At 48.8% G+C, this 19407-nt stretch overlaps 1 protein-coding gene across 1 annotated transcript; it reads right to left on the bottom strand.

The window, feature by feature from the left end:
- Positions 1 to 7437: 7437 nt before the first annotated feature.
- Positions 7438 to 16957, bottom strand: LOC123086968 (endoplasmic reticulum oxidoreductin-2). The gene is made up of 13 exons (XM_044508836.1): positions 16623 to 16957; positions 15778 to 15939; positions 14466 to 14539; positions 12445 to 12527; positions 11275 to 11406; positions 10239 to 10494; positions 10027 to 10137; positions 9010 to 9128; positions 8818 to 8922; positions 8504 to 8706; positions 8295 to 8418; positions 7890 to 8053; positions 7438 to 7796 (listed from the first exon to the last, which is right to left on the bottom strand). The coding sequence occupies exons 1-12, from the start codon at positions 16940 to 16942 to the stop codon at positions 7904 to 7906; spliced, it is 1839 nt and encodes a 612-aa protein (XP_044364771.1). The 5' UTR covers positions 16943 to 16957; the 3' UTR covers positions 7438 to 7796; positions 7890 to 7903.
- Between the last annotated feature and the right edge of the window lie 2450 nt (positions 16958 to 19407).

Raw genomic sequence — 19407 nt, forward strand, 5'->3', positions numbered from 1 at the left:
CCATATACTTGGGATTGGGATTCAAAACTCCTACTACTCGGCTGGCTGGGCTGAGCCGGTGGGCGGGCCCGGCATATTCCGCTTTGAACTCCGGCCCCAAGCGCGTGAGGACACGGGCCGCACTGGCCCACCCCACCGGATGCATACGCATATGCATACATATTACTAAACGATATCTCTCCGAAAGAAGCAACCAAACAAGCTGGCGCTGCTCTGTTCCTGCTCCCCCGCATGTGTCTAAGCTAAGCTAAGCTGAGCTGAGCCGCTTGGTTATTCGGAACGATGTGTTTTTGGCGCATGAACCATCGCTTTCGCGGCTTGTCCATGTCAGCCACCCAACCCTAGTCCGGCTAGCCAGCCAGCGGCCAGTGACTAGTCCGTCCGTCAGATCACCATGCCATTGCCATGATACTGTACCACCCGGCTGGGTGGGTGGGTTCCACCTGGGCTAGTTTAGTTCCGGGAGAAAAATCCAAGAGTGTGTACCCGCTTTTCTTTTCTTGCATGCGGCGATCTGCGAAAAGGAACGGCTGATGTTGCAATGCTGTGGCCGTTCGCTATCTTGAAGGCCTTGTCTTGGAACCGTTGCGCCCCCTGCCCGCTAATGTGTCGTCGTCGTAGATTTGATGGTAAGATTTAGAAATGTTGTCGTGAGGCTTATCCTGTGAGGATGGCTTTGAGATTGTTTTCTTTCTTCTTGTATGTCGATTTGTTTGGTATTATCAACGGTAAATAATACTCTCTTTGTCCGTAAATACTTGTCGGAAAAAGGGATATTTCCAGAGGGAGGGAGTATATAGTTGTGAGTATTTTGTTGGCAATTTTAGTTCACTCGAGATAGGTAAACATGTGTAAGACAATAGGCTTTGGAGGGAACCAGCACAACCCTCTAGGGGTGGCCTATCACATATATATATATAATGAGGTGGTATACAACGTTACAATATACACATGTAAATACAGTCTAACACCCTCCCTCAATCTTAGCCACTTTCTAATGAATCTAGAAGGGTAAGATTGCGCCTGCAAGTCTCAAACTGTGGCAAAGGCAATGGCTTGGTGAAGATGTCAGCAAGTTGATCCTTGGAAGAAATAAACTTGATCTGTAGTTGCTTCTGAGAGACACGTTCACGCACAAAGTGATAGTCAACTTCAATGTGTTTCGTTCGGGCATGGAATACCGGATTTGCAGAAAGGTATGTAGCACCGATGTTATCACACCAAAGAACAGGAGGCTGTGATTGGGGTATACTTAACTCCTGAAGCAAGGACTGTACCCAGATAATCTCTGATGTGGCATTGGCCACAGCCTTATACTCAGCCTCAGTACTGCTACGCGAGACAGTAGCCTGTTTCCGAGCACTCCAGGCAATCAGGTTAGAGCCAAAGAAGACAGCATAACCCCCCGTGGATCGCCTGTCATCCGGATTGCCAGCCCAGTCTGCATCAGAATATGCTGAAAGACAACCAGAGTCAGACGGCCGAATATGCAAACCATGAGCCACCGTGAAACGAATATAGCGCAAAATCCGCTTAACAGCAGACCAATGAGTGTCACGGGGTGACTGCAGATACTGGCAGACTCGGTTAACAGCATAGGAAATGTCTGGTCGCGTGATCGTCAAGTACTGGAGCCCACCAACAATACTCCGGTACTCGGTCGCATCAGAAGAAGAAAGAAGCACACCATCAACAGCATTGAGCTTATCAGTGGTAGACATGGGTGTAGTCGTCGGTTTGCACTTAAGCATCCCAGCTCGCTGCAACAAATCCAGAGAGTACTTCTTCTGCGTCATAACAAGGCCAGCAGCACGAGAAGTAACCTCCACACCAAGAAAGTAATGAAGCTTCCCAAGGTCCTTGACCGCAAAATCAGCACCAAGTGAGCGAACAAGCGCAGTAGCAGCCGACTGAGAGGAGCTGACCAAAATGATATCATCTACATAGACCAACAAGTACATAGTAACCTCAGGCCTTTGAAGAAGAAACAATGAGGAGTCAGCAGTTGATGATGCAAAACCATGAGCACGAAGAGCCATTGCAAGACGAGCATGCCAAGCACGAGGAGCCTGCTTCAGACCATAAATTGCCTTGGACAGACGACAGAGATGATCAGGGCGATCCGGATCAGAGAAACCCGGAGGCTGGCGCATGTAAACCTCCTCCGCCAAGACACCATGAAGAAAAGCATTTTGAACATCAAGCTGACGAAGAAACCAACCTCGAGTAACAGCCAGAGAGAGAAGAAGTCTGATGGTAGTAGGCTTGACCACTGGACTGAAGGTGTCTTCATAGTCAAGTCCAAAACGCTGTCGAAAACCACGAGCAACCAGACGAGCCTTATAGCGCTCAATGGACCCATCAGAATGCCTCTTCACTTTGAAAACCCATTTGGAATCAATGACATTTACCCGTGATTGTGGAGGAACAAGAGTCCATGTCTGATTGCGAAGAAGCGCTTGATACTCCTGCTCCATGGCCTCTCTCCAATGAGGAATGCGCATAGCAGCTTGATACGTGCGTGGCTCAGAGGATGGATCTGCGAGAGCAGCAGACATGCACGCCGCTAACCAAGCAACTGTGCCATCGTGACGTTGCTTAGGCTGAAAAATGCCACTCCGACTGCGCGTATGTGGACGTAGAGCAGCAGCAGGAGCCGGCGGAGGCGAAGGTGACGGAGACGTGACGGTCGCCGGAGATGCAGGAATCACCTCAGGCGAGCTCGGGACAGACGACTCCGGGCTGCATGGCGAAGACTGGCCCGACGACAGGGGCTCAGAGGCCATGGGCGAACCGAGGGTGGGCGAGGCCAGCTCCGGTGACACCGGCCCAGACGGCCTTGGCGAGGCGAGAGCAGGCGAGGCCGGCCCTGGTGAGAAGGGCCCAGACACCCTGGGCGAGGCAGGGGCGGGCGAGGCCAGGCCTGGTGATGACTGCCCCGACGCCCTGGGCGAGACGGGGACCGAGGAGGCCGGCCCAGTCGGCGGGGTTGCAGGGCGCGACGATGGCGAAGGCAGCCCAGAAGCCAGAGGCGACCGGGCCAGGACGTCGATCGGCCGTGCATGAGCACGGAAACCGAGGCCATGCAGGGGCGCCATGTGCTCCTCATGCACAACAGAAGGTGCCGAGGATGAAGGCGATGGCGACGAAGAGGAAGATGGCGCTTCCAGAATCTCCAAACGAGCCCCACGACCAGTGCCTGCACCATGGTTAGGCAACAATAGAGGAGAATATGCAACATCATCAAATTGGTCAGAAGCAACAGAGGATGAATGCATGACAGGTGGCTCGGTAGTGGACACAGGGAGGTTGGCAAAGGGAAAAACATGCTCATCAAACACAACATCCCGAGAGATGTAGACACGATTAGTGGGAACATGAAGACATTTGTATCCTTTATGAAGAGAGCTATAACCAAGAAAAACACACTTCTTGGAACGAAACTCGAGCTTACGCTTGTTATATGGACGGAGATGGGGCCAGCAAGCACACCCAAACACCTTGAGAAAGGTGTAGTCCGGTTGTTCATTAAGGAGAACTTCAATGGGAGTCTTCATATTCAAAACACGAGTGGGAGTACGATTGATGAGAAAACATGCAGTGGTGAAAGCATCACTCCAAAAACGAAACGGAACAGATGCATGGGCCAAAAGAGTCAGACCAGCTTCAACAATGTGACGATGCTTACGTTCTACTGAACCATTCTGCTGATGTGTATGTGGACATGCTAAACGGTGAGTGATCCCAAGCGACTGAAAGAAGGAGTTGAGGTTGCGATACTCGCCACCCCAGTCCGACTGAACATGAACAATTTTGTGCTTGAGAAGGCGTTCAACATGTTTTTGGAACTGAACAAAAATGTCAAACACATCAGATTTACGTTTGATAAGATAAAGCCAGGTAAAGCGGCTGTAAGCATCAACAAAACTGATATAATAATTATGACCACTAACAGAAGTCTGAGCAGGACCCCATACATCTGAAAACACAAGTTCTAAAGGATGTTTCACCTCACGACTGGACTCCGAAAAAGGAAGTTGATGACTCTTCCCCTGCTGACAAGCATCACACACTGCTACATCTTTATTACTAGACACACTAGGAAGCTCATGACGACGCAAAACATGCCGGACAATAGGTGTGGCCGGGTGACCAAGACGAGCATGCCACTGTGACGGAGATACCCGAACTCCACTGAAGACGCGAGCGACGCCAGGATGCTCCAGACGATAGAGACCTTGGCAGAGCCGCCCACTAAGAAGAATGTCCCTCGTGCCCCGATCCTTAATAAAAAGATCAAAAGGATGAAATTCACAAAGCACATTATTATCACGAGTGAGTTTAGGAACTGAAAGAAGATTACGTGTCACAGATGGAACTCGAAGAACATTGCGAAGTTGAAGACTCCTATTGGCATGTCTAGTGAGAAGTGATGCTTGACCAATATGAGAGATGTGCATACCTGCTCCATTGGCGGTGTGGATCTTGTCGGAGCCATGGTAGGGTTCACGAGTGTGAAGCTTCCCCATCTCACTGGTCAGGTGCTCTGTCGCCCCAGAGTCCATGTACCAGTGGGGATCAATGGAGTAGGACTGAGTGTGTCCCTGTGGCTTCTGCGGCGGCGGACGATCAGCCATGGCGACCTGACGAGCAAAGTTGCGTGTATCCTTCCCGTCATTGCCAAGACCAAGAAAACCCCGCTGGAAGCGCTTGTGACACTTCGAGGCCCAGTGCCCATCGCGACCACAAAGCTGGCACACACGTGGACCGCCAGCCCCTGGTAGCGTCGCAGTAGGAGGAGGGGCCGAGGCGGGTGGTGGTGACTGCCCCGAAGGAGCCCTGGATGAAGCAGAGGAGCGACCACCCTTGGTGGCGGCGTTTGCCGAGAGGGCGCCGTTGCCCCTGGATCGGCGCGTCTCGACTCGTTGCTCAGTAAGCAGGAGGCGTGAAAAGACCTCGTGTGCTGGCATGGGCGTGGAGTTGCCCCTCTCATTGATGATCTCGACTAGGGCGTCATACTCCTCATCAAGACCATTGACAATAAACGAGTTGAACTCGGAGTCGGTGAGGGGCTGTCCAATGGAGGCCAGCGTGTCGGCGAGACTCTTGACTTTGTTGTAGAACTCAGTGGCGGTGGAGTCAAGCTTCTGACACTCCCCAAGTTGGCGACGGAGCCCAGATACACGAGCCTGCGACTGTGCCGCAAACGAGCGCTCAAGAATAGTCCATGCCTCGTGGGACGTCTTGGCGAAGACAACAAGCCCAGCAACGGCCGGAGAGAGCGACCCCTGGATGGAGGAGAGGTTCGCCTGATCCTGCCCTGTCCAGACACGGTGAGCCGGATTATAGACCGGACCATGCACGCTGTCAACCAGCGCAGGAGGGCAAGGGAGAGAGCCGTCGACATAGCCAAGCAGGTAGTGACTCCCAAGAAGCGGAAGAACCTGCGCGCGCCAGAAGATGTAATTGTCCGACGACAACTTGATGGTGATGAGATGGCCGAAGTGAAACGGCGGCGGCGGCTGCGATCCCATCGAGGAGACTGGCTGAGGTGAGAACACCGTGGAGACAGTCGGAGGGGCAGCCGGCGCGGTGACAGAGGGCGCGATGGCCGCGGTTGACGCCGCGAAGCCTGCCAGCGCGACGTCCTCCGCCACCAGCGGCGCAGTGGCCGAGGGCGCGACAGCCGCGGTTGACGGGGCGGCGGTGGTGTGGGCCACAAGCGCCTGCCCGGGCGAAGTAGCAGCCGGCGGGAGCGCGAAGAGGGAGCCGACGCTCCGTGTCCCGATCGGCGCCTGAAGGGAGGCGGCATCCAGCGGCCTCGAGAGAAGTGCCGCGAGGGAGGCCGGCAGAAAACCGGTGGCGGTGGAGCCGGACGCAGCGGCGGACGTCATAGCAGTCGGGCGACGGCGGCGGCGGGCGCGGCGGCGGCGGCGTGGCGGCGGCGGCGGCGGCGGTTTAGGGTTTTTAGGCGGAAGCGGACGTAACCTAGCGTGATACCATGTAAGACAATAGGCTTTGGGGGGAACCGGCACAACCCTCTAGGGTGGCCTATCACATATATATATAATGAGGTGGTATACAACATTACAATATACACATGTAAATACAGTCTAACAACATGACACTTTTCCCATAAAAGAACTAACAGGGACAAAGTTGCCACATTCTAACATCTAAAGTTGCCACCTCGCGTTAACTAAAGTTGCCATAAAAAACATTCACGATGGCATGCTTAAAATCAGAATGTTCGGGATTTTATTGAATATGCCATCAGTAAGGGAGGTTGAAACGGTGACCATAGGACAAAATGAAAGCCAACCCCAGACTTGAAAAACCTGCAGATGGGAACGCATGCGCCATTTTCCCTGTAAGCAAATGATTATGATGCTGCCGAAACTGCACCACTTTTCCTCAACAAAACGCAGCGTGGCGCCGCTTGATGCTCTGTAAGGCTGTGTAACAGCCTGCGGGCAGCAGGCAGGCCGATGGGAGCTGCCGGCCGGCCGGCCTGTCCCGGCGCCGTTGAAGTCGCTGCGTATGATCAGTCTGCTCTGTGCTCGATCACGGGTGTGCCTGACGGCCAGCCATCAGTGGCTTTCAGGCGGCGCCCACAGCGTACACCGACGAGAGAGATGCCCTCCGGCGGGCCGTGCCTTTGACCGACTGTTGGACGGGAGCGGGGGGCTCCGACGGCGGCCTTCCTTCTCTAATCTCCGGCTGAGCGCCGGTGAGGTCCTGCCCTCTGCCACAAGAGCGTCAAGAACCTGCCTGTACCTCGGCCATTTGATATTCTGCTGCTTCTGTTACTGTAACTGTGTTCAGTTCTGCCACACCATGGGATGGGAGCGTGGATGTGACCAAGCTCTTCTTTACGGACATTGTTGGCTACAGCGACGGCCTCTTCTTTTCCTCGCCGCATCACTGGCCTGCTTGCAGCAGGCTTGACATATGTATGTGCCAAAGTAGTCTGATACAAGGAAGCTCCATGACCGATCACTGTGTATCCCACTAGCTCCTGCTCTCTGCGACGCAACCAGCATGTGCTAAACTCCAGCGCCATCCTCATAATAGGTTGAGCATATAATAGTCACAATGTACAACAAAGTTTCAAGTTAGAAGGCATCATCTATCACTGTTTTGCTGGTGGTAGGACCTCCCACCTCGGCTCCTTCCTCGCAACAAGATTTTCACCTAGTGGAGCATCTCACTGGTGTCAAAATCGCTCTTATATTATGGGACGGAAGGGGTATAAGACATTTTAGAGATTTCAGTACAGATGTATATTTAGGAACAGAGGGAGTGGTTTATAAAATCTTCCAATATCATAGTGACCATCTTCTGTAACTCATTTTCGGATGAGATTTTAGTTGTTTACAAACTGGCGACCACGGCACACGCTATCTTTCCCGTCATTTCCAAGAATGATGGAGAACATATAATCAAGTCGACAAAACATACCAACCGTTTGGATTGACAAACGGCCTTACCTTGTCAGCATTCATATGTATTATCAGTCAACTGAGGAAAGATAAAATGTTGCTAACTGGAAGTTCGACAGAAAAGAGGTGGAGTCTACACTACATACAAAATTTGAAAGGGATATGTCCCACTAGAACTGAAAGAAAAAAGGGGGTAAACTTGTCTTTGTTTGGCTTCCAAAGTTTTCTAGTATATATCTTTTGTCTACGATCTGTAGAACCCTAGGAAGCAGCTCCCTGCATGTACATCACTTTCCCAGTATGGAGAAGAGGAGTTATAAAAACAACTTGCCCTCTTGCATCTTTGCAGAATACCTGTAAAAACAAATAGATAGAAAAACAAGGACGTGAGGAATCAAAGTCAGGACAACAAATCTATACCACTGAAGAGCAGGAGAGAACACTCACGGTTTCACATTTGTTCAGGAAGCACCCTTTTGCAAAGGTGAAAAGCTCTGTTGTTTAATGATTTCCTGGCTGGACGATCCTGTTTCATGTACAAACTTGACAGATTCTGACAGCCTATTCAGAAGATTTACCAGTGCAATGACCTCATTTCGCTGCAGCTGGAACTGAATGATTACCATGAAACATTATTAGACAAATTGACATCTAAATGAACTCAAAAGGTAAAACCTGTTATTCCATAGGAAATGTAGAAAACAATACAGCAAAGCATCATGAACTGTGAGCTAGTGTCGTATAAAGACGGTACGACGAAGACTACTCTCACCAATCATACATCATATACCTTATACTATTAAGTTATACATTGCAAAGCGGTTGCGAATAAACTGCAAATGAACAGCATACCTGTTGATTCAAATTGTTCTCTCCATCAACAGAAAAAAGAATCTTCAGCGCTGTTCCAAGCCCAAGAACTTGAAGCTTTCCCCATAATCGACACTTCTCACAACCAACACAGTCCATAATTGCACTGTAAACAAAATGTTGCAGTGGGTACGGTTTCATGTTAGTGAAACGCATAATATAAATTAAAGCAGAGAGATTAAGGCACATACCTGATATTTCTAAACTGCTTCTGGATCTCCTGCTTTAACTCAGGGCCATTTTCACCTTGCCAGAGTTTTGCTTCATCAAAAGGTAATGGGCATGCAGATCTTAACTTGTGGTTGTAAAGCAATTGCCTCACTAAAGATTGTGTTTTCAAATCCTCTTCAGGATTGCCAGTGTTGTACTCTGCCTGCTCAAGGTAATCTGCCGCCTAAAAGATAGCAAACAAATTGTCACTCACGACAAGCTTTAGGCCAAAGCAACTCGACAGATTAATCTTTAAAATCAAAGATTAAGTTTTAATCAAGGAAGAAATGGGAACCTTAGTCACTGCCCGAAGAACAAATAGGTATGTGAAGTACAGATTTTCGACACGCTCTGGGTACTTCAGAACACGGTCATGCAACAACGAAAGGTTATGTCCCCACTGTAATCATATACACCAAACTTGTCAAATCAAGTACAAAAATCGTTTAATAAGCACCAAACTAAGTGTAGAGTAGTAGATAGATACCAAGTTAGCGGATTCATCAAGAAGATAATCATAAGCAATATGTACAGATATTGAGGAGTGCAATCCTGAAATTAGCTTGTAAAGTGCCTTCTTCTCCTGGCACATATCTTCTGAAGGATCTGCGAAAATAAATGAAGTTTGACTAATGCTTGTCCAGACTATTGTAGTGATATAAGCAACGCTAGACACTACACCATTCAACTTGGCTAGGACAGGCAACTGTACCATTAGGGATGCAAGCGGGCGTCCCACATATCCGCAAATCAGTTCACTTCTGGCCAGATGATTAGCACTAAACTAGAGACGAATTTGTACTATCATGTACTCCCTCTGTAAAGAAATATAAGAGCGCTCAAACCCGCTCTTATATTTCTTTACGGAGGGAGTAGCGCTCAAACCCGCCTGCTTTGCATCCCTATGTACCATTACCATAGAAGAGAAATAAATAAGCAACACACACTGCTCATAAGCGGTTGTTTAGAGCACTGCCAGCAGACTGAAACTTGAAGGTACTTCAACAACAACAAAGCCTTTAGTCCCAAACAAGTTGGGGTAGGCTAGAGGTGAAACCCATAAGATCGCGCGACCAACTCATGGCTCTGGCACATGGATAGCGAGCTTCCACGCACCCCTGTCCAAACTTGAAGGTACTTCCTTTTGTTATATACTCCCTCCGTCCGAAAATACTTGTCGGAGACATGGATGTATCTAGATGTATTTTAGTTCTAGATACATCTGTTTTTATTCATTTCTGCGACAAGTAATTTCGGACAGAGGGAGTATAAGTATACCACAGAAGGAACCATACAATCTTAATCTTAGAGCACAACCACACAAGTAAACTTAGTTTGAATTGTTGTGCATTCTCTAAGGGAAGGATCATGCAACTTACAGGCACATCAATGATTCATTTAATATGTTGTGGATTCAGCCATAATGTACTTACAAACAAAGGATTCTATAGGTCAACTGCCGTCAGAATGGACATGTGAGAAAAAACGGAGAACATATGCTTACATTTTGGGCAATTTTCTTTGTAGATAGCGTCCCATATCCTTCTAGCTGAATCACCAGTATAACCAGTATAACGTTCAGGATTAAGTTGAAGATTCACATAAGTCATCTCAGCTGGAACAGGGATAAATTTTTGTTAATCATCAGATTTTCAGGGACGCATAAAAAAGAATTAAAGGAAGAACGATGTACAAAAAGGAGGGTAAACAATGTACCATTATCCGTCTCATCATCTGATGTCCATGGATTATCGGTTTCAACCCACCCTTTGAAAACCTTGGTGTCGAGGGTTCTATCAACCGTGGCTTCTGGTTTTCCTTCTTGACAGATCATGTTTTCAGGAGAAAGGCCACTGTAAGGCTTCTTGAATGGTTCGGGAAATTCATTATCTGGGCACTCGCATACACTACAGTCCCTGAGCCGACACATGCCATCATCAGGCCAAAAAGGGCAGTCACACCACAACTTAACCTAAACAAGGAAATAAACAACCCAAGACTTAGAACAAATAAATGAATGGTTGTAATGTTGATTTTCAGGGATAGCATCTCTGTACAATCATACAGTAGCTAACAATTATAGTAACCACAAAACATGTAACATTGGCTATGTTATCCTTAGCAGCAGCAACATCAAATAACAAACATATATCAATGTCTTATCCTTAAAAAAAGAAAAACTGGTTTGATGCTCTATCAATTGGCTAAAAGGCCATCAACCTTATCCGAGCTAAGAATGATGTACAAAAGAAAGGGATAGGGAACCACAAGTCGCCCTAACAGACCCAACAGCTATCATCATATTATGCTCAGTCCTCCATATCAGGATGTATTCTTTATATTGCTAACGTCAAAATGCCCTAAAGGTTTGATCCTTGAGCTTAATGCTCTAATCAAGCAACCAGCACTCTTTTTCCACATCCAGCCCAATTGACAAGTAAAAAGTGGCACCGTATTAATGCAAGCCAGAACATTGTAGTAAATAAAGTGCAGCAACCTAGTGGAGAATTATACAGTTGTGACCAGTCTCCCACATATATATCCAATTCCGTTATACAAATAGCAGGGCAAAAAAATTGGCTCCATAGTTATGGAGCAAATGCTCCGATCAAATATACACTGCTACATAACTCTAACATGTGGAGCTGGCTATCACAGTTCTTAACATCGGAACATCACAATATGCACTTCCCATAAGCCAGGTCACACATAAAAAAAACCGTTAAAAAACAGAAGAGCAAAATTTGCTTACCTTGAAGTACCTGAAGAAGGGCAGAGCGACGAGGTCCTGTAGGATCGGGTTGAGCACCTCCTCGTTGATGGCGTCCACCGTCTCGTAGTCGCAGCAGCAGTCCTCCACCATCCCCGTGTACTTCCTGGCACCCTGACGAAACACGCAGCACCGGCCGCCCCAAAACCACGTCGTCAGATCAAAACCTCCCGGAGCAGAAGGCCAAATCACGAGACCAGGGGCGGGGGGAGCCTTACGGGGCAGCCGCAGCCTCCGCCGCGCGAGAGGGACGAAATGGAGGGGAAGCTGCGGGAGCTCACGGCCACGGCGAGGAGCGCCACGAGGAGGGCCGCCGCCGCCGCCCACCATCGCCTCCGCCTCTGGCGCACGGCCCCGCCGTTCGCCGCGGGAGGGGGCCCCTCTGACATCCCGCGCCGGGTGGGTGGAAGCTTCTAGAAGGAAGCGAGATCTGACCGAACAACGGCGGCGGAGGAGGAATTTTCTCGCCGTGTTCGCAGTTGGGGCGTTGGCGGTTGGGGAAAATCGCGTAGGCGGCTGCTACTACTAATACAGAGGCTGCGGTGGAAGAATCCGCGTGCGTGCCTCGGTTTACCCTCTGATTGTCGGAACCGGCGATGCTGCGCACGGAATGATGGATCGGACGGCGTGTGTAGGGCCTGGGCGCAGCTGGACGGCTGGATTTGCCCCGATGACGTGTCTGTGCACCTGTGGGCCGCGTTTGCCCAACAGCTCATTGACCAGCTCGCACGACACGTTAACTAAACTTCGCACAGTGCCGACGTCAAAATGAGAAAAGGAACTTCGCACGGTGCCTTCGCGGGGTTGGCGTCTAGAAGAAATCTCTCCGTTCCTCTGCGTGTACACAAACTCAAAAAATAACTGAAACTTGTCATCCGAAAATAAAGTTGCCACGCTTCACAATTAAAGTTGTCATCCTCGCGTCATCAAAAACATTCGGAGGTGCCATGTGTTCGTGCCACACATGTAACTCTTATCAGGTTCTATATCAGGAGATACATCTCAAAGCTCATACAAGGACTCGAATAAAGTAAATATAACACCTAAGTCTTTGAATTTTCAAGAAGGACCCCGGACTGGAAACAAGAGCTGCAATCAGGTCCAAAACAAGATCTATCCAGATTGAGCATCTTCATCTTGGACGAGACTTACCTGCTCCTTATTTGTGCGCCCATCCGTGCCCCCGCATACGTGACTTGATTTGATTGGAACAAAGTAAGGGCCGACCCCATCCCCTTAAAATCAGGGAGGAAGATGATTAGATTAGAAAGAAAAAAAGAAAAAAAAACAGCCGTAGGATGAGGTGGAAGTACGGATGAGAATATGAAGAGAGAGCAGGTAAGCCGGATCCCTTCATCTATGGGGACGAACCATAAGTGCTCGTGGGATGGAGTGATGATGGTTCAGCAAGATCATCACAAGGTGGCGCAAGTGCTTATCGAATGGAGCGATGATGGCCACGTAATGCTACTTGGGAAGATTTTGAGTCCCTGCATCAAGGTTCTCCATTGACACATTCGTCGGCAAGATCATCGGAAGGCGACGTAAGTGCTTCTCGAATGAAGTGATGTTGGCCTACAGAATGCTACTTGAAAAAAAAAAACTCGGGAATATTTTGAGTCCCTATGTCAAAAGTTCCCACATGCTCTGGTTACAAGCCAAAACTAAATGATGGAAAGAAGGGGAGTTCCATTTCGTGACCAGCGTGATGAAAAGCGAGTAATCATATAGGGTGAGCAAGTTCAACGTCGGTGCTGTGCTGGGCTAACTACAACTTGCTTGCGTTTTTTTTCGAATGTCCGCTGGCTCGCGTTTACACACTTTCACGTTCGTTTGTCTAAAAGACAAAAAAATCATTCAGCGCACATTGATTTCCGTGTCCGTTTTTCGATTTTTTTCTATTTTTTCCTTTCGGCCTGCTTCAGTTTTTCTTTCGTTTTTCTATTTTGAATTTTTTTTTTCTCTTTTAGTCTTTTCTAGTATTTTTTTTCAGTTCACAAATCTAAAAAATGTTCGCTTATTTTGAAAATATTCATGCTTTAAAAAAAGTCCGGCAAATCATAAAAAATCGTGGATTAAAAAAAGTGGTGATTTTGAAAAAGTGTTCGATTGTTCAAAAAAAAGTTCATGGTTTTGAAAAAGTATTTGCGAATATTTTTGTTTGTCGGGCATGTTTTTAAAATTGTGAACATTTTGTCTTTGCAAATTTGAAAGTAATGCTTATGATTTAAAAAAAAGTGTTCGTGAATTCAAAAGGTGGTCATGATTTTCAAAAACAATAGTCACATATTCAAAAAATGTTCATGAATTTGAAAATTTATTCAAAATTTTGAAAGAAAAAAAATCTGGGAGATCATAATTGTTTCATGGGTGCAAACTTTTTGTGGCTTTGAAAAATGGATCATGTATTTAAAAAATGTTCATGGTTTTGAAAAAAAAGTTTGGAAAATCACAAACTGTTGGCATATTCAACAAAAATAGAGTTTGAAAAATGTCCATGCATTCATAAGATGTTTTATATTTTTCAAAAAAATTGAGATTTAAAAAATAATCATGATTTTAAACAAATGTAAATATTTGCGGTTTCAAAATATGTTCATGATTTGAAAGAAATGTCCAGGAAAATAGAAAATATTCGCGGTCCCAAAATAGGTTAATGATTTTAAACAATTGTTCCTCAAAAAATAAAATTTTAATAGCAAAAAGAAAAATAAAAAGAAAAAAACCTAACGCTCTGTTTGGATGTTTAATTGAAGGAAAAGAAGTAAAAGCATAAATGAAAAACGAAAATAAAAAACAAAATAAAAAATTTAGAATAAACCAAAATAAAACGAAAAATGGTGCGGGACGGCTCTCCATCCTTTTCAAAAACAGAAAAAAAAACTAAATGTAGGAGTTACTTGAGCCGGCCCAACTATAGGTCACGCCATGAGGTACATTGTACCTGTCTATTCGCTGACCCTGAAGGACAACTAAGGGAAGCTCATTGGACCGGTCTTCCCAACCGGTTCGTAACAAGAGAGATCTGGCATGTCTATGTTTGGGCCCTTGTTAGGCCTTGTAACTCACCCTTACATACTTGCAAGCCTAGTTTAGGCTCCATTCAGCCTTGTAACTCCAAAAATGTCAAATGGATGCGCCCTTGTAAAGCCTTGTACCGAACCCTTACATACTTTGTAAGCCAAGTTTGGGCTCCATTAGGCTTTGTAACTCCAAAAATGTCAAAATGGAGGTCTTCATTTGAAAACTATATCAAAATCAAACGTCTTAGGGTTTTTTTTTTCAAACAATACACATATACCTAGAGACATACTAATATACATGTGTGAAAATGTTTAGGTCAACTTGTAAATATGAGGCCTTTTAGCAAATGTACTGTTCATTCTTTCTTGATAAAAACTCCATGATTTTCTATTTCATCCTGAAATTTTACAGGACATACAAGATGTATATTTTTCTAAAAAAATTAGAACTCTTCAGTTTGAATTTTGCTCGGTCTCCGAGATGCCCTACTCCTGTAACTCGCCTTATATCCCCCTCAACAAAAAATACTCGCCCTTATATACTCTGTATCTGGATGTATCACAACTGCTAAAAAAAAATAAGTATCTGGATGTATCGCAATTTGGACTGGAAGGATTCTGTAAGATGATTCTGCAAGCTGCAAGGTGGATGGGTGGAACAGCAACAATTCAAGATATTCCAAATACTTCGCCATTGATACCAAGCCAGATCTTTGTCAAAGACGCTGGCCATTGGGCGTTGCCAATGACTTTAGTCCCATCTCGGATATGGGAAGAGGCTAGGACCACCTTATAAGAAGGAGTGCCACACTCCCTTCAGACCAGTTTTTTTTGGATGTAGTGGGCTCTTTGCTTGTGCTGGAGGTTGGGACCGAACGTATGCTGAAGGTTGGGAGCGACGCTAACAATCTTCCCATTAGCATAGTAGTTGTTGTAGCTCATCACAGTATTGCAACATCCATCATCCATCACACGGATAAAAAAAGGGCGAACCAACCAGACAAAACGTACTTAGAAACCAGGCCATGTCACAGTACTGCAACAACTATCACACGGAGAAAAAAGATGACATGAAAAACTTAACACTATGCCCTTAGATTGTGCACACGGCGGTTCCTCGAGTCTTTATTCTTCACTGGACTGAACCCGAGGCCGAGGCAAGTTAGGCTCAGTTCAGTGGTGGCCGCCGGGGAGCTTCTCCTTGATCTTCTCCATCATGCCTTTCTTCTCGTGGGTGCCCTCAGTGGCGCCGTGCGTCCCCGCGGTGCCGGTGGTGCCTGTACCATAGCCGCCGCCGGTGCCAGTGGTGCCATGCCCGTAGCCGCCTGTCGCGGTGGTGTGCGGCTGGGTGTCCTTGTGCCCGCCAGGGAGCTTCTCCTTGATCTTCTCCATGACGCCCTTCTTCTCGTGTGTCCCCTCAGTGGTTCCGTAGGTCCCGCCGGTGCCGGTCGTCCCCGTGTACCCTGGCCCACCTGTGCCGGTGGTCCCCGTGTACCCTGGCCCGTAGCCGCCGGTGGCTGTGGTCTGCTCCTTGTTACCGCCGGGGAGCTTCTCCTTGATCTTCTGCTTCATGCCTTTCTTCCTCCTGCCGCCCATCCCGTCGTCCTCGGAGGATGACTGCACAATCGACGAGAGAAAACAAGTGAGTACACTAAAGATTGGTAGGATCATACACAATGTAAGCAAGGAATCTGCTTATGTACCGAGCTGGAGCTGGAGCTGCCAGAGCGGTGGAGGATGCCACGAGTCTTGTGCTCGGGTAGCCCACCATGAGGGTGTGTGCCAGCGGCGCCGTGGGTCCCGGTGATCCCGGTGCCGGTCGGGCCGTACCCGGGCGTGTGCCCTGTGCCATGGGTCCCGGTGATCCCGGTGCCGGTGGCGTCGTACCCGGCCGTGTGCCCTGTGCCATGGGTCCCGGTGATCCCTGTGCCGGTGCCGCCGAGCCCGGCGGTGTGGCCTGTGCCATGGGTCCCGGTCATCCCTATGCCGGTGTGGCCTGCGCCATGGGTCCCGGTGATCCCTGTGCCGGTGCCGCCGAGCCCGGCGGTGTGGCCTGTACCATGGGTCCCGGTCATCCCTGTGCCGGTGTGGCCTGTGCCATGGGTCCCGGTCACCCCTGTGCCGGTGCCGCCGAGCCCGGCGGTGTGGCCTGTGCCATGGGTCCCGGTCATCCCTGTGCCGGTGCCGCCGAGGCCGGCGGTGTGCCCTGTGCCGTGGGTACCGGTCGCGGCATGCCGCGTGTCCAAACCACCGGCGTCGTGAAACCCAGCGTCGGTGGCGCCGTGCCGAGGGGCAATTCCAGAGCCTCTATAGCCCCCAGCGTCGTGGGTGCCTGTGCCAGTGGCACCGTATCCCACCTGGGCGCCGGTGCCGGTAGACCCGTACCCACCGTGCCCAGCGCCGTGCACTCCCGTGCCGGTGGATCCCAGCCCAACGCCGTGGCCGGCGGTCACCGGGTTGCCGTACTCGTCGAGGCGGGTGGTGGGGTGGCCGTGCTGCTGGCCGTGGCCCTGGAAGTGCCCCAAGCCTTCGGTCCCGGTGACGCCGTGGCCGGCCGTCACAGGGTTGCCGTACTCGTCGACGCGGGTGGCCGGGTGGCCGTGCTGCTGGCCCTGGAAATGCGCCATCGCTTCACGGACTGCTTGCTGCGGTGAGTGTGTTCTTGGGTGTGGCTCACTGTGGATTGAATTGAGTTGTCAACTGGATGCCGATGGATTAAGGCAATGGCGGTGGCGCTGTTTTTATAGACCGTTTGAGCAGGGTCGCGCTGTCCAACGGGTTGCCACGTCGCGTGGTACGTGTACCTCCATGCAGCGCAACGTGAGGGGCGGGCGTCGGGTGTCGGGCTGGTATCATGCCTGGGAGACGCGTGTAGTGAGAGGCCTGTGATCTGTATGACGCTCGTGCTAGCCGTCGGTGGGCGGCATGGGAGACGAATCTGCTCCCTTCGGGGTCGCCTGACCCAAATCTATGTGCTATAGTGAAACGCCTCCGTGCAATAATTTCACATGCGTCTGTGATATCATGGTAACATTTGATCACATGGTGTTTTAATAACGGTGCATCAAACATCCTAGTGTCTTAAACATATACTTGTGTGCGTATAATACCTGCTGGAACATCGTGGAAGTATTAAGAACACGAGAATAAAACATTCATGTTCATAGACCACATAGCGACGATTACAAGCACTCAAGTGAGCTAAAGGTATGCCGCCACATCGCTACTTCCTCACTGGAACCGGACAAATCTTCTCGTAGTAAACAGTCAAAAAATCGTCGTGCTGAAAATAGCCCGATCTTTATCAGAGAACCGGGATTCACAAAGGATATCCTTTGCCCATGTGTGAGGATGAAGACGTGGCAGATGAACTTCAAAAATAAGTCGAGCCTCCTCCCAAAAACGGCGCGCATGCGTACAATGCAGCAGCGCGTGTTGTAAGTCCTCGTTCATAGCCAAGCAGATCTTGCACATGCTTGTTTCTTTTATGTGGCGATACCTTAGGGTGCACTCATCCGGAATGATGCCCCTCAAAACTCGCCACCAGAACACTCTGACTTTTGGGACTACTTTGAGTTTCCATACCGCATTCCACATCTGTTGTTGATCCACTGAAATGCCGGTAATCTGCCCCTCATCTAGAGCCAAACGCTCTTTTTGATTCACTAGAGCTCGATACGCCGATTTAACAGAATAAATGCCTGATTTCTCATGTGCCCAAGCAAGAATATCCTCGCCGCCGCCCTGCCGCAGTGGTATGTTAAGAATGGCGGCAGCATCGGGTGCTATAAAGACCCCTCGCACCAACTCCTGACGCCATATCCAGTTAGTTGTGTCAATCAGCTCGTTTACGGTCTGGAACGCCGTATTTGCTGGACGCAGCAGTGGAGTCATTGATATCGTGGAGGGAATCCACTTATCTTCCCATACGGAGATGGAAGTACCGGATCCGACTCGCTTCATCAGCCCGGTTTATAGAGCTTCCCGGCCTGCAATAATCGCCTTCCAGGTAGCTGAGGAGGACTTGGGAACCGTTGCATGAAGGAAATCCGAGTCAGGAAAGTATCTTCCTTTCATAACCCTGGCGCACAAGGAGTTAGGATTCATCATAAATCGCCATCCGTGCTTCCCCAACAGTGCCAGATTAAACAAACGAAAGTCACGGAATCCCATTCCACCTTTGCACTTGGGTGTAGCAAGTTTCTCCCATGCGATCCAGTGAAGGGAATTCCTGTCAATTGAGCTGCCCCACCAGAATTTTGCCATGAGCGAGGTGAGACTTTTGCACACCTTTTTTGTTAACAGAAAGCAACTCATGCTAAACGTCGGAATGGCCTGAACAATGGATTTTAAAAGTGTCTCTCTTCCGGCGCAAGCAAACAGCCTTTCTGCCCAGCCTTGCATGCTGCCTCGTGCCCGATCCACCAAATATTCAAAGGTTCCACTATTTATCTTGCCAATAGCAGTGGGTAGACCGAGGTAGCGTTCTGAAAAAGCTTCAACTTGGACTCCAAGATGTTGCGTCAATCTTTGTCTAAGAGCCGTCGGCGTGTTTGGGCTGAAGAATATAGAGCTCTTACTCCTGTTGACACACTATCCAGAAGCATCCCCATATATTGCAAGGATATCATTCAGCCTAGCCACGCTCTCCTCATTCGCCTTGATGAAGATGAGGCTATCATCAGCGAATAGCAGGTGATTCACCCATGGTGATCTGAAGTTCACTCGGATACCCCTGTCAACAGAGTCCCCGTAGTGTTTCAGAAGTGAGGTAAAACCTTCAGCGCAGAGCAAGAACAAATAAGGGGAGATTGGGCACCCCTGCCGAAGCCCTCTGGATGGGTTGAAATAAGGTTGCAGTTCTCCATTCACGCGTACAGAGAACCTAACAGACGTGACGCACTTCATGATCAGCCTGAGCAGATTAGCATTGAAACCCAGCTTCAAGAGCATGGCTTCCAGAAAGTGCCATTCGACTCTATCGTAAGCCTTCATCATGTCAAGTTTGATCGCACAAGTGTAGTTCTTCTCTTTCTTTCGTCGCTTCATCGTATGAACACTTTCAAAGGCAACGAGAACATTATCTGTGATC

This window comes from Triticum aestivum, chromosome 4A (assembly GCF_018294505.1).
Source record: "Triticum aestivum cultivar Chinese Spring chromosome 4A, IWGSC CS RefSeq v2.1, whole genome shotgun sequence".
In the NCBI taxonomy this organism is placed as follows: Eukaryota; Viridiplantae; Streptophyta; class Magnoliopsida; order Poales; family Poaceae; genus Triticum; species Triticum aestivum.